Source organism: Ursus americanus, chromosome 25 (assembly GCF_024610735.1).
Source record: "Ursus americanus isolate L20-20 chromosome 25, mUrsAme1.1.p, whole genome shotgun sequence".
Classification (NCBI taxonomy): domain Eukaryota; kingdom Metazoa; phylum Chordata; class Mammalia; order Carnivora; family Ursidae; genus Ursus; species Ursus americanus.
Genome location: NC_142151.1, coordinates 28,092,662 through 28,108,352, shown reverse-complemented (window position 1 = coordinate 28,108,352; position 15,691 = coordinate 28,092,662). Strand labels below are relative to the sequence as shown.

General features: G+C 43.7%; 1 protein-coding gene across 3 annotated transcripts in view; it reads left to right on the top strand.

Moving 5' to 3' along the window:
• The window catches only part of TMTC1 (transmembrane O-mannosyltransferase targeting cadherins 1), a 253,746-nt gene that overhangs the window by 207,861 nt on the left and 30,194 nt on the right, over window positions 1-15,691 (top strand). For all 3 annotated transcript variants that reach the window (XM_045811777.2, XM_087855736.1, XM_045811776.2), the window contains one exon: window positions 11,328-11,436. In XM_045811777.2, the coding sequence (XP_045667733.1) occupies window positions 11,328-11,436 (109 nt within the window). The remainder of the gene's footprint in view (window positions 1-11,327; window positions 11,437-15,691) is intronic.

Sequence of the window (15,691 nt, the reverse complement as noted above, 5' to 3'; positions counted from 1 at the left end):
GAACTCTTCTAGTTCATCTAAAATATGGTTTCACTTGCTTTTTTTTTTTTTTTTTTAAGAGAGGAGTGGGGTAGGGGCAGAGGGAAAGGGAGAAAGAATCTTCAGCAGGCTTCACAGCCAGTGCAGAGCTGGACGCAGGGCTCGATCTCAGGACCCTGAGATCATGACCTGAGCCGAAATCAAGAGTCAGACACTTAACCGACTGAGCCACCCAGCCACTCCTCATTTGCATTTTTATCTTCTGTTCAGTGTTTGTACCAAACTGGATTATCTGGGAAAGGATGAGAACGTTTACCTTTTTGCTCAAGATTTGGGAGTACTTGTGTCTACACAGATTGCTAATTGTTAAAATATTTTTGTTAAGTATCTCTCCCCTACCAAAACCCTGTTCATTCATGCTGTGATTGCTAATGAACTGAGCATGAGTGAGTTGTTTAAAACCATAGTACGGTTTGCAAGGACCGGTCCCTTTTCTGAATGCCTTCTTTTGCTGTGATGGCTGCAGTAAACTCTGGTGAGGCCAGAAGACAGCCTGCAGGGGAGGCACTGTGAGGGAGAGCAAGCCTGAAGGGACCCCCAGTTTTGTTTACGTTCTCCTGAAGGAATTGGAATGTTTTTTCTCTCCTTGCATAAATATTTCTGACAGAGGATCATTAAACAGGCCTGACTGCTTTGTCAAATACAAGACTGTAGAGTGTTCAATGGTCTCCCCTGCCCTGAAAATTACGTCCCCGCCCCCACAGCCGTCCTTAAACTCCACAAGTTTCCCGGGCTCCATTTGCAGTCTGGTCTCCTTAAGATCCTGTGCTGGGCTCTGACTTGGAGCAACTCTTGACAGGAGATGTAGCTTAAAGGAGGTACAAGTCAGTTATAAGAATTACAATTATAAGAGAAACGAACAAGAAAGTGTTGAATCACTATACTGTACACCTGAATCTAACATAACACTGGTTGTTAACTGACCAGAATTAAAATATAAACTTAAGAAAAGAGAGAGCGATGAGGGTAACCATTGGGAATTTCTTCTTGCATGCATTACCTTACTTTAGGGGACCAGGCATCTCAACTTTTTAAGTCCAGTCGATCAATGTTGCCCTGACGCAGACGCTAAATTTGGAATCTAAGCTGTTAAATATTGTCAGAAGGCTTTCAAATCTATTTTTAGCTCTGTGTAGCTAGGAGGAGAAACACGAAGGGCCGAAAGAGGAATATGCATGTTCTCCGCGTTGCCTTGGGCCCACGCTTGCCTGTGGTCTGCAGGGTGGGAAGCTTGCCTTGAAGTCTTCCTCCCACCTTCCCCTCCAGCGAGGACCCAGCCTGGTGCTTTCCCGTGGTCCCACCTGTCTGCGGGGCGGCATTGCAGGGCTCTCTGCCCTCAACCTTTCTGCCACCTGTCCTCCACCGGGCGATGAACACGCTCATAGCTGACCCCTGCATGATGAATTACAAAGCCCTTCCTCACGCCACATACACCTGCCCACTCAGAGTAGTCAGAGGATAGGCGCCGGCCTCTCCTATTACAGACAGGGAGCCCTGGGGTGGGGCAGGGTTGTGAGCAGTGGCTCTATCAGCGGGGGCCTCCATAGCCAGCACTTCCTGCTACATCTTGCTGTCACACCGTCTCTGTATCTCTCCTCACGACCAGAAGCTGTAGAAGAACTTAGTAAGTTTGGATCTCAGTTCTACCATGTTGTAGTGTGTGACCTTGGAAAACAAATTTATTTTGCAATGCTTCCAATTACTGTTATGAAAGGGGAAATAATACCAGTAACTAGTGTTCATGAGTACTATGCATGAGAATGCCTATAAGTATTTAACATAGGACCTAGCCCCCAATAAAGATGAAATAAGTTTTAGCTATGATTAATTATTAGCCCAGGGACATAATTTCCCACTTCCAATTTGAAGCTCAGCTTCTTGGTATAAAATTAATAAAGAATCAGAAGGAAGTAGAGAATGCGTTTTCTAGCCCTGCAGTTGAACAGCTCCAGGCAATATTCAACCTCCTTAAGACTCAGTTTTCTCCTTTTTGAAATAAGGGGTGGGACTAGGTGATCCCTTAAATCTAACTGCAAGAATCTGTGGTTTTCACTCTGATGCCCGAGTTTCTCATCCCTTAACTGAAGTGGAAGACCAGAAAGGAGCTTGAGAGCCCCTTTTCCCTTCCGATGTAATACTTGCACTGGGACAGCATTCTGGTTTTGCTGCAAAGTTAGTCGGTGAGGCTTCTGGTGGAAATTCCAGATGAGAATCCGGCGGAGAAGTAGACAAGGAGCAAGTGGAGGTACCATCTATTGCATTGTCCCATGCGCCAGTCCGCTGAGCATACTGCCTGTGTGCATTTACCGCACCCTTACAGGCACCTGAGGGTGGAGACTGATGGACACATTCAGCAGATTTGGCCACCGAGGCACATGCAAGTGGAACATCGCATCCGAGTCGCACAGCTGCTGAGGGCAGAGCTGGGATTTAGACAGCAATCAGCCTGAGCCTAAAACGCGGCGTGTGCCCATTCCACTGCATCATCACAGAGACCCTTCATCTAGGCAGTGAATGAATCCTGGCTGAATCAGGCTCTTCTCAGCTGCCTTCTCCTGCAGGTGCCAAACTGGGAGCACTGTTCCTGTGCTTCCCTTCAGAGCAAGGAAGGGCTGAGCATAAATATTTGCGTGAGCTTTGAAGGGATGCTGGCTTGGGACTGTTTCCCTTCACTCCCCACTCCCCTCCCTGCGTGGGGCACAGAGCTGGCTTGAGATGTGCAGGGGCGAGGCCGTGGGGAGGCAAGCATCCTGTCGGGGTTCGGGGCAGTGACCTCACTGAGTTGATGACGACGTCAAGAGCCTTCTAAAGGAGTGAAACGGGAGGGATTCTGGACAAACATGTCCTCGGGACCTGCTCTGTGCCAGCTCCCGTGGGAGGGCTGATGTGAGCGGTGTCTCCATCTCCGTTGGTCTCTAACTTGCCGGCGTCAGGACTTCCTACCATTCTGCTCCTCAGTTTTCAGCTGCGGGGAGAGGTGTTAAAGGCCACTCAAGCTTGACCACTCGCACCGCACAGGGTGGGCACCCCAACTGCCTCCCATTGTGGCCACAGTGACCACACTCTGACCCTGCAGACTCACCTGTGTTGGCGGAGGGTGTGAGGTCTAGGTCATCCACTCTCTTAATGCTAAATATAGTAATTATAGTTTTGAATTGAAAAAAAATGCATTCTTCATCACCCGGCAATATGAATCTGCCTTCCAGACAATTGTCCTGTCCGACTTCCATAAAAAGTCAAGCCACACAACCAGCATGGGCACCGGTAAACTCGATGCTGTATTCCCACAACATTGCCCAGAGATATGCTCAGTTAACGTGACCATAAAAGGGGCTACACAAAATCTGATCCAATTTTCTTCTTTTCTTATGCAGGAGAGATAGTGGAGCCATAGAGGAGTGTGTGTTCTGAAAAGCTCATCTGTCAGATATTTACAATTTGACTTTCCCAATTCAGTTTTTCAAACTGGCAAAGTCTATGTGTCCCCCCTCCAAACCCCCCAAAAAATCAGAATCTTTTTCCTGTGTGAGAGACCTCATTTTGGGACCCAACAACAACAAAACTCTCCCAACAATGGAATCATAACCAGGGGAGCCCCCAGCACTCCCAAGTTCACACTATGGTTAATGGGAAATTTTACTGCCGCCAAGTGGATTGCCAAATCCATTTATTTCTGTTCCTGGCATTTCCTAAATTCTCCCAAAATGTCAATACTTTTTCAAAGCAAGCATCTGCTTTTAGTTTAAATGAACGTGTCATGAGATTTTAGACAGGAATCCAAAAGTTTTCTAAATTGACAAACTTAACAAGTCCTTAATTACGAAAAGAAAATATGGTGAAGCCTTATTTGCTTTCCCTAAATATCTGTCATTGAGATAGAGCCAAGAAAGCGAGATGATGCAGACGTTTTTACTTACCACACAAGAAAAACAGCCCCACTGCTGTATAACCAAAGGGGAAATTCCCTGGGAAGCTACAAAGGTTTAATGGCAAAATTTGCACGTGATGAGCAAGATCTAATTTCTACTTAATGTTTCTCTCATGAAATCAATGATGAAGATGTTATTGGTCCCAGGAAGACCTTCTCAGGACTTTTAGCCTTTTGGAAGTTCCTGGGGGAAACCTGAGAGAGTAGAGTTTTGCTTGCACAATATTAGGAGATTTTTATTTATGCTGTGATCCCCACGTGGACGACCCGGGCTGTCAGGCTCGATGCAGAGTAGAGGCACCCACAGGGAGAGAACACTGCCTGTTCCAGCTCAGTGTTTCTCAGCGTGCCCTCCGCCCCGTCCCCCACGCTAGCCTCCCCATCGTCGGGCAGATCAACTGACCACTGTGATTGCCCTTTTTGGCTGCGATTGGCCCAGGACGTCTTCCTTCATTTTTGGCGTTCATCATCCTTTCACGTTTAGCCTTATACCCAGGGTCAGTTGAAAGGGCAAATCCCACACAGAAGCAGGGCAGAGTTTCCTGAAGCAGACACTCACGACCACGCCCGACAGTCACCCGAGGGGCTTATTAAGAATGCTGATTCCTGGGCCCTACCCCAGACCTACTGAATCTCAGGCCTGGGATTCTCCATTTTACCAAACACCCAGTGATTCTTAAGCACTAAAATTCGAGGACTGTTAATCTTGAGGGAAAGTGGAGACAAATATTTTAGGCCACGGAGGATCGTTGGTCATCAGCTGGTGCAGTCACTTGATGTTTCCTTATTTGGTGAATAAGCAAATGCAGGGTGTTGCAGGGCGGTAAATATTATCACGCTGGAACTTACCCTTACCTGCTCCCGTCACCTACCCAGGGGTCCCTCATGGTTCCACCAGTGCCAGTTAAACCCCCAACCGAAGCTCTGACAGTCCCTAGGGTGACATGAGTTTCCAGAGGGGTTCAGAATGTTCTTCTGTGTGACCTGTGACTGAAGGTGTCTGTCCATGGGGGATGTGCTGAGGTTTGATTTTTATCAATTCATTCACCAGTTATGGGCTACTTAGTGCAGACTTTTTCTGGGTTATTCGGGGGAGTAAGCTGTGGAGTTAGCTCAATCACAGGCCTGGCCGATTCAGATGCAAGTGTTATTTCCCTATTTTTCCCCTTTGGGACTGACCTGTCAATTTAGTGTAAATGGCTAACAGAGTGGCCCTCTATAGATGGGGCTTACCTTGAAAATGGGCTTCTGATTTCCCCAAATTGCTTCTGATAGATCCAAAATGAATGTATTAGGAAGTTTTAATACTGTCTAATGCTGGCCCAGGGGTGATCTGTACTGTCAGAGTACATAGTAATTCCCATTATTAAGAAATTTTATAATGTCTATTTGAAATTTTCTGCCTCTTTTTTTTAATATCTTTTCACATGGAGATAACAGCCTAAACCTTTCTTTTCTAAGAAGCTTTCCTGGTTTTACTGAAGAAAAGGCTCAAAATTGCTCCTGATTCTTTCTTGCCCAAATATTCACCTTTAGCAATCACCCCTAAAAATGCAGACCCTCTCCTTGATGTGGTTCTGACATCAGCTGAGTGGATTCTGAACCGTCAGTCTGCCATTTTGGCCTTGTTGGCTGGGTGTCTGCCTTACAAGGAAGTTTCCAGGGGTAATGACTTGTTTGTTAGGGGTGCGATTTTACATTTAGTGCCATGTATTCATTTGTGTATTTAATGATGATTTAAACTGTATTAAAAATCTACTATGGGGGCACCTGGATGGCTCAGTCAGTTAAGCATCTGACTTCAGCCCAGGTCATGATCTCAGGGTCCTGGGATTGAGCCCCAGAGTTGGGCTTCATGTTCAGTAGGGAGTCTACTTCTCCCTCTTCCTCTCCCTCTGCCCCTGCACCCTACTCATGCTCACTCTCCCTCTCTCTCTTTCTGTCAAATAAATAAATAAAATCTTTAAGAAAAATTGTTATGGTATCAGAGAAAAAAATCACTTTGACATCTAGCCCTAATTTTTTGTGAATAGTTTAAAATGTGGAAGTATATTGCTTTTTTAAAAAGATTTTGTTTATTTATTTGAGAGACAGAGAAAGAGAGAGGGAGACAAAGAATCCTAAGCAGACTCCATGCTGAGCACAGAGCCCAACGTGGGGCTCTGTCCCACGACCCTGAGATCATGACCTGAGCCAAAATCAAGAGTCGGATACTTAACTGACTGAGTCACCCAGGTGCCCTGAAAATATATTACTTTTCAGGGAATTTCAAAATCACTACACTCTTCTTGTTTTAAAAAATTAACTAAAAAAAGAAGAGGGAGATAGGTTTTCATGGGTGATTTTGGAAACATTAAACAAGCTAATAAAAGCCAAAACATATATACTACCTACCTGGGACACAGGGAGATCTGGTAGTTTGCCTAAAGAAATACAGCTAGTAAATGGTAGAAGTAGAATTCGAAGCCAGTCCCCCTGGTTTTTGAATTTGTGCTCTTAAGTACTATGCAGAATTAAGACAGAGAAGCTGCTCTAACGGTATCTGGTAAGTAGGAAGTGCTCAATACATAAAAACTATACTTGTCATTTTCTTACGATTCTAAAGCTTGGGATGCTTCTGTCTTCCTTAGGATTACTTCTGTAATATTGAAAGAGCTGTAAAAATGGAGATATAAAATGGATGATAATATTATCCATCTCTACCTTCTTTAGGATATTGAAATACTTATTTAAGATTTACAAAGATTAGGAATAAAGAGTATAGTAAAACCATGTTTTTTCTAAAATTCATTTAGCAATTATTGAATTTCTACAATGTACAGGTCACTTTACTAAAATTATTGAATTTCTGCTGTGTACAGATCACTGGGATAAAAGAAGTAAGATTAATAAGACATGGGTCTTGCCTGTGTAGAAGCCTAGTAATGGTCTCAGAGCGCCTAACGTTGAAAAGAGTGAGCGCAGACGTGCTGAGCGTGGCCGGCACGTGGAACAGAACAGATTCGAAGTTCTAGATGAGAATTCTGGTGTCACAGTAACTGTGTGCTGGGCGCACATCACTTAGCTCTCCAGATCTCAGTTTATTTTTGTTGGGGTGTCGGTTGCCGGTATTGTTTTCTAAATCTTGAAAATGGCAGTAATTATGCCTAATTCATTATACTTAAGGAAAACTAAAATAAAGAATGCAAAAGAATCACTTACTGTGTCCTTAGCAGAGAGTAAACGTTCAACACCCAGCTCCTGGGAAAGCGGGGAGTGTCGACAGCTTGCCTGCACGGCCCACTCCCGGGTGGACAGATGCGCGCTCTCCATCAGGCAGGGGCAGGGGCCCCTCTGTGCTGCGCCAGGGCCTTGGAGAAGAAAGTGAGTGGGAGCCCAGATACTCTTTGGAATGTTGAGCTGCGGAACAAAAAGAGCAGCTGCCCCTTTGGAGGCCAGAACAGGGCTTCCAGACGGCGACTCCCCCACCATCATTTTTCCTCACAGGGATACAGGATCAAAACCAAGATATAAGGAAGGCAGCACATCTCTGTTTTCTAATTTTGTTATATGTTTCAAAGCTCTGATGAGGGATCATGCTTTGAGCTGGTGAGTCAGGGAAGCAGAGTTGGGCAGACAGGAGGGGAAAGCCATCTGTGAAGTGGCTTGGCTCGGATGCCAGGCCGAGAGGCACAAGACCTCCTTGAGGCCGGCCTTCTTGCTTGGACCAAGGCAAATCACTGAGGCCCTCAGAGCCTCAATTCCCACTGCTGTAAATCGAGGAGGATGAATTATACCCATATTTCTCAAATCTGAATGGCTGTCATATTCGCATGGGGAGTTTCCTATTAAGAGACCCAGCCTAAGAACACCAAGATCTTTTTAAAAGCACCTGACGTGATTTTCAAGTACACTGAGGGTAGAAAAGCAGTAGAGGTGGTGATCTCTTAGGTTCTGTAGGATAAATGCCAAAGGCCACGCAGTCTGGCTGGACCAGTGGGCACCTGGTTATGTTGGGAATGTTGCTCAGAACCACATTGTGGAAAGTTTTAAACAGTCTATCTGTGCGCAGCAGGGCCTTAATGAAGATTTTTATATAAAGGAATGTGTTGAAGGCAGTGCTCTAGAAAAAATATATCTGTCAGTTGTCTGCATGTAGTAGGAGAAGAAAGAGGGAAGTATAAACAGGTTGGGAACGAAGGGGTGAGCAAGCAAAACTGAAAGAGTTGTAGGAATATTGCTGCAATTTTTAATTAATATGAGACAATTAGTAGAGAAACATGGGCTGTAATGTGGATATGTAAAGGGATGCTTCTGAAGCCAGAATCAGGGTGAAGGGAAGTTCAGCTCTCACGTGGCGATCATGGTACTATATGACCAAAGAAGGTCCTATGGAGATGAATTATCTGCTCTAAGTTATTATGTCAAGATCACACCTATTTCATAAGCTCCCACCAAAGGCTGAGAAAAAGAGACACAATAGAGGAACTGGCTCTTCCCACTATTTCTCTTCCTTTCAGAAACAAAAACAACACAATTACTGCTTATGAGTTTCTCGGGCTTTTGTAAAAAACATTATAAAATATGTGTTAGGGTGGCATGTGCCTGACACCCGTTGCTGTCTAATGACTCTCGAAGGCTCCCAGGGAAAAGTAGAATCATCCAAGAGTGCAGAGACAAGAGGAAATAGCTTGCATCTTGCAATACTCCTATACTAACCAAAATTACATGGTGAGCTATTTTTCTGAAAATGTGTCCGTCCCTCAAGAGATTGAGATAGAGTTTTTCATAAAGAGTTAAGTTCCCTGTGAATAACTTTGTTGTTAACTTTACCAGTGTGTCCTGTGAATGTTAACAGACAGCCTCAAGTGTTTAGATTCCTAGGCTGCATTAAGTGGTAATTAATCTCACCGAATTCATATATAAAAGGTTTAAGTTGCCATTCTAACTGATGTGAGTCATTAAATCACTAAATTTTTACTACCAAATTGTTGTGGGTTTTTTTCCTGCTGGTTTTGAAGAATATTCTAGTTCAGTTATGTCCTGAGGGACTTAATCTTCAGCCTTAATTTCCTAAGTCCAGATCTTCTTGTGGATTTGGGGAGCATTTCCAAATTAACGTGAATAAAGAGTTATGAGGGGCACCTGGGTGGTGTGGGTAGTTAAGCATCTGACTCTTGGTTTCAGCTCGAGCTGTGGTGGTCTCAGGGTCTTGAGGTCGAACCCCCCTGCATCAGGAGACTCACTCTCCCTCTCCTTCTGCCCATCCCCCTCTAAAATAAAAAAATAAATCTTAAAAAAAAAATACATGAAATCCTTGGAGGAAGAGTTCTGCTAACCATGAAAGCATTAGTCAAATTACCAGGATTAAAAAAATTAGCTTTCATTTACATGTGCCCATGGAAAGTACTTCAAGGTATATTTTAGGTTAAAAACCCAGGAGTATGTGAACAGAGTGGACCCCTGTAGAGTCTCACAGACACTCTTTAAATGTTTGTTGACTAAATGAATGAATCAGTAAAAAAAAAAAAATCACTTAAGAGAGCTGTGATGCAGATTTCTTACAACCCTGCAACTTTCAGGCCACATCCCAAAAATAATCCAGTGACGCGCACAGGTGTTATGCCTTGCTCTTAAGGGCAGGACTGTGGGTCTAGAGGAGCCCAGTAGGAGTTAGCTCACCCCCAGTAAGAAGAGGATAGCGTGGACAGCCACCTCCCTTAGGAAATAGCTAACTTATAATAGACCAATGATAGATGTTGGCTAAATTGAACAGTTGAATGCAAGGTCTGTGCTGGAAACATGACTTTTTTTTCCAAGGTCTATGATTGAAGACCCTTTTCCAAGTAAAATTGCTTTGGAGCATGCTGCTTCTAGCACTTGGAACTCAAACTCGTGGAGTCAATATCAGTTTTCCCCTCCAGATCTTCATCGTACAGGACCGAAGCCGTGAGGGTTTGCAGCCGGAGCTCCACTGAGCTGCCTTGGCTAATTGATGGAGCAATTCTGCTGGAATCTCAGTGTGCGAACGCCTTACCAGAGAAGCTTTTTAAAATGTAGGGTTCGATTCAGGAGGTCTGGATGGGGCCGGAGGCTCTGCATTTCTAACAAGCTCCTGGTGAGGTTGATGATACTGGCGCATGAATCTCACGTCGGGCAGCAAGGTCGTAAGACGTGGGTATCTAAGTAGTTGGAAGAAGCAGATACGGTGTGTTGGAAGAGCACTGGCTCTAGACCCAGAGGACTGGTTACATCAACCTAATAAGTCACTCAGCTTTTCTGAATCCGAATTTTCTCATTAGAAAGATGAATATGATAGGGCCGTGAACACCCGCTGCACAGGATTGTGGTGAAAATTAATACTGTTGTGTGAAGTTACCAGAGCATAAGGTACATGGCCGCATAAATGATCGTTGACCCCAAATAATGAAAACAGAAGCGCGCAATTCTATATTGGTACCTGGGAAAGATGGGGGGGCCCTTAGACTGTGTGCTCTGTATAGTTCAGGGATTCTGGTTTTCTATTCCACTGCTTTTACCACTTACAATGTCTAGCACTTAGCAAGTGGTTGGTGTTTGGGAAATTGTATTAGTAGCAAAGTTGATCACTGCCAGTATATATTTTTGGCTTCAAAAATACTGATGTATCAGGATAATGACCTAGTGCCTCCCCCGTGGCACTAGCAGGAAAGAGAACTGCCACCCAAAATATCGGTAATAACTTTGGGGCCTTGAGTCCTCTCTGAACCAGAAGTAATCACTTCCAGGAGAAGACTAAAATGAAGAAAACAGAACCAGCCCAGATCTTCAGTAGAAATATAATGATGAAATAGCTGATCATTCTTTGCCAGCCAGTAGTCACAGTATTTTCTAACTTCACGTGTGTATAAATGGATGCCTCTTAGATATAAAAGCAAAGGTTAATGTGAGCAGTTCAGCGGGCTTGTCCCTGGTAGGTGGCCCAGCCACTGTTCGGAGCCCAGCCTGCGGGGGTGCAACTAGTACTCAAGGGGCTCAGCACGTGGTCCACATCGTTGTGAGCCGGCTCCCACCAGCGCCTCCACACCTGTCCTCCGAGGGTCAAGGTTTCTGGTTAACAGACTTGTAAGATATTAAAGAAAGCTCTCAGTGCATAGCAGGAAAGAGAAGGTAGAAAAATCAGTGATAAACTGCAGTATCATGTACATCTCTTTCCACTGACGATTCAGAGACAGAAACTGTCGGCACCTTGAGACAATCTAGTTTAATTCATTTGCAGGGAAATCCAGAGGGAATCAGGTTATCTTTACTAAAAGAAATGAGATTTTAACATCAAATCAGAGGATTTAAACAAAGTGTTATTAAAAGATGTTGGGTTTTTTTCCCTCTTTGTAATCTCTAGGTCCCAGGAGAGAAAAGAAGAGGCCATCACCTTACTGAAGGACTCCATTAAATACGGTCCCGAGTTTGCAGATGCGTACTCTAGCTTAGCTTCCTTGTTGGCCGAGCAGGTAACTGTGTTCTCTGAACTTCACGTATTTCTTAAAATGGTAACTGTTGAATGTATACATTAACACTACCCAGATTTTGGTACTGATGGTTCAATTTGTAAACTCATTTTGGACAACCAGTTTCTATGTCAGCTTTCTTCGTGACAGCAATTACAAGCATAGCTTTCTTACTCCAATACTCTCGGTGCAGTGAAGGTAGCCTTTAGACAGAGGTGGTCCATTAGAGGTCACTGATGTCTTCTGTGTCACTTTGGGACACAATCTGTCAAGAACAATACACAGGGACTCCTGGGTGGCTCGTCGGTTAAGCATCTGCCTTCCACTCAGGTCATGATCCCAGGGTCCTGGGATCAAGCCCTGCATCAGGCTCCTTGGTCAGCGGGGAGTCTGCCTCTCCCTCTGCCTGCCTAGCTCCTCCTGCTTATGCTTGCTCGCTCTCTCTTTCCCCGACTAATAAATATTTTTTAAAAGAAAAGAACAATATACAATATTTGCTAGTTTTATTGTTATTTACTTGTATTTTATTGGGGAATTACTAAGGGACTCAGATCTCCAAACTCAATATGGAACCAATTATTGATCATCTTAATAGATCCTGTGTCTCAGTACCCATTAAAAGATCGCATGAGGCTTATAGAACAGGCTTGGAAGAGACAACATTTCTCATGGCATAAGGGGAGATTTTTATTCCCCTCCTTCTCTGCACGTGTGTCTAAACGATTGGATACTACTTCTCAGTGTTGTGGATGCATGTCCCCTGCTAAGGGGAAACAAACATAAATGGTCTTCTCTAAATTGATGAGACCGTTTTGTTGACACACATAAGTGCCTTCAATAGACAGTGGATTCTGCTATCACACAGTTGCCAGATTGTCTGTAAAATCAAAGTCAACACCTTTGAAAGATGCCCTGTAGCATTCCCTTGGCTTAAATGTAATGAGTGATTCGATACTGCATGTCAGTTACATAGAGGTGCGGTTTGCATTCAGAAAACTTCAGAGGTTTCACCAGGAAGCCAATTTAGAACTTTCTATGGATATTAAAGTGTCAGAAGTGATACGCTTGGTTTTCATGCTCTAATATTCTCCATATAGTGTAGTTGGGCTTTAGACAAAAGCCCATGTCTGTGCTGGGTGATTTCTGTTTCAGCACAGCGGTTAAGCTGACATGATGATGGTCGTGTTCTATGGTATACGCTGGCCGTCCTCAATAACCTTTGGCTTGTGTTGAAGCAGACACAGCAGGAGATTTCTGAAGCAAAGATTGACTCTGCCATTGTTCCTTTTTCTCACCTCATCCTGTTTCGTTCATCTTCATAAGACCTCTCCCCGGTTGGGTGTCTTGCCGTTACTCAGACATGCCAAGCAAGCTTCTCTCTTGGGGCCTTTGCACTAACTGTTCCCTTTGCACACAACACTTTTCTCCCAGACATCTCGAGGTATCGTTCCTCCTCTCATGCTGGCTTCTGCGCCAACATTACCCTACCAGAGGGGTTGTCTGTGATTACCCTTTCTAACTACCAACCTCACACTGCCCACCATGTTCTCCATCGAACCTTGTCCTGCCTTATTTTTCCCTATAGTATTTATCATCATCTAACATATTTTTTTTAAAGATTTTATCTATTTATTTGAGAGAGAACACAAGGTGGGGGTGGGGGGCGGGTGCATAGACGGAGAAGCAGACTCCCTGCTGAGCAGGGAGCTGGACGTGGGGCTCCATTCCAGGACTCTGGGATCATGACCTGAGCTGAAGGCAGATGCTCAAATGACTGAACCACCCAGGTGCCTCTAACATATGTCTGTCTATGATCCTTCTCCTACCACTAGAATATTTAACCACGAGAATGACTGTGCCTTCTATTCATGGCTAGTCCCATGTCCCCCACACTGTATGCAATCAGTAAACTTTGAGTGAACTAAATGAGTCCATATGAACTGAAGAATACATAGTCCCTCCAATCCAGTACATATTCTAAATTTTCCCCTTAGATTATGGGAGGACTAAGCATGTGGGCCACACTGTTTTGTAATTGGTCACTCCTCAACGTGCTGTGTTTGTCCTTCATGGAGTGGTAGTACGAGGATGACCATGTGAGATTACTCTTCGTAACCGTAGAATCAGGGATGGGGTTGAGGACAGCATCTACTGCGTCATTCAGTGGCTTCTTTATGAGGACTCAGGAGAAATTCCTCTCATCTCAGTATTGGGAAAGGCTCCACTTCTCCTGAATTACAAGCTTTTTGCTTTAGTTTTAATCTAACGCAGGAAATATCTTGTAAACGCTAAAGAGGATTAACTCTGTTTCCATCCCTCTTGTCCGCAACCTCTAACTAACAGCCATCTGGACCGTATAGTCTGTTTTCCTGCGGGTGCTGCTTTTGTTCCTGGGCTTATCATTTTCCTAAATTTATTCTATTCAATTTTTATTTCCAGTTTTTTAAAGCCACCTCAATTTCTTTGTGGAATAATGAGGTATAAGTAAGCAAATACCGTTGACCCTTGAACAATAAGGGGGTTAGCAGTACTGACCACCTGCGCAGTCAGAAATCCACAGACTAACTCCCCCAGAACGTAACTATTAAGAGCCAACTGTTGACTGGATGCCTTACCAATAACATAAACAGTTGATTAGCATATATTTGTGTATTTTATGTATTATATACTATATTCTCACAATCAGGGAAGCTAGAGAAAGAAAGTGTTAAGAAAATCATCAGAAAGAGAAAATACATTGACAGTGCTACGCTGTGTTCATTGACCAAAGCCTGTGTGTAAGTGGACCTGCGCCGTTCAAGGGTCAGCTGTGAATAAAGCATTGCATTCATCGTTACCAGCTCCTGTCTTTTTTCCCAGTTCACCAGGACAGATGATAAACATTAAATGCTCTTCTTGATGAAAATTGCCCTCACGCTACATGACAGTATTGCTTACCTAATAGGAGTGATAATGTCGTATGTTGTTTTGCGGAGCTTTTTACAGATGCGAGTAGAGTGTGTATCTATTCACACAGTTCCGTCTTCCCAGAATGCCGTCTTTCTCTCTCCCCTTACGAATCCTCCCCAGTTGGCAAGATTCAACTCCCACTCTCTCCCCCAACACCTCTCCACCTCCCCTTCTCCTGAGAGTCATGTTTCCTCAGAGCTCCTGTGATATTGATGGGAACACACATCAACATACGAAATAGTCACGTATTTTTATTTCTTGAATTAAGATCTGGAACTACAACTTAATTTTTCAGATTCGTTTTCTTCACAAGACCGTAAGTTTCTTTAAGAAAAGTGGCGTCTTCTTTGTAGGCCCATTTCTTTCCTAGGGCTTAGGACAGTTCACTGTGAGACGCAGGCATTCAGAAAGCTTGCCTGGATTTGGTTTGCTTTGGGATTCAGGTTCTCTGTAGTGTGATACTAAGAGCATTTGACAGGGAGCTGGGAGACCTGGTGCTAGACCTTCCTCCATTGTTAACCAACTGCACAGACTTGGGTAGGGAGTACTTTACCTCTCTGGGCCTCAGTTTCCAAATCTGAAAATTAATAAATATTCTACATTACCTTTACTGCGTCTATGGCGCTAACATTTTCAGAGTGTCTGAAATTATCTTCTTTAATGTCAACTAAGTGCTATTGAATTGGCTTTTACCATTTTTTTTATCCAAGTGTAATTAACATACACTGTTAGACTGGCTTCGGGTGTACGACAGAGCCATTGAACAATTCTGTACCTTACTCAGCGCTCATCAGTATACGTGCCCTTGGTGCTCATGAATATTTCAATGAATGCTGTAAGGTTCCACCATAATTAGTGCTATTGTTTCTGTACAAGTAGAGCTTTAACATGTTAATATTGTGAAAAGTGAATTGCCTTCATCAATATTTGGTCTTCAGTTTTGTTTTCTTTCTAAATTAATGAGCTCCAAGTTGATGGAAAGTTACTGCTCTAAAGATGATTAAGATGTTCTGTGATCTTGAAATGTATTGCAGTCCCTTCTGCAGTATCTTGCTGTTAACACATTTTATAGGAAGTTTAAAAAGGACCACATATATATGTTTTCCTCTGTCATGTTTAACATATATTAGATGGCGTATTTAAAGTCAGTTGTGTGATAAATTTAATTTTCATGAATCACAGTGGTAAATTGGGGTAAAGTTATTGCGTGTCACATGGTTGAAGTTATGTACAATTTTTAAGAAGAACAAAGAATGACTGCCATCATAATCTTTCCTCCCATACAAAAGTCACATTTTTTTTTTGCCAG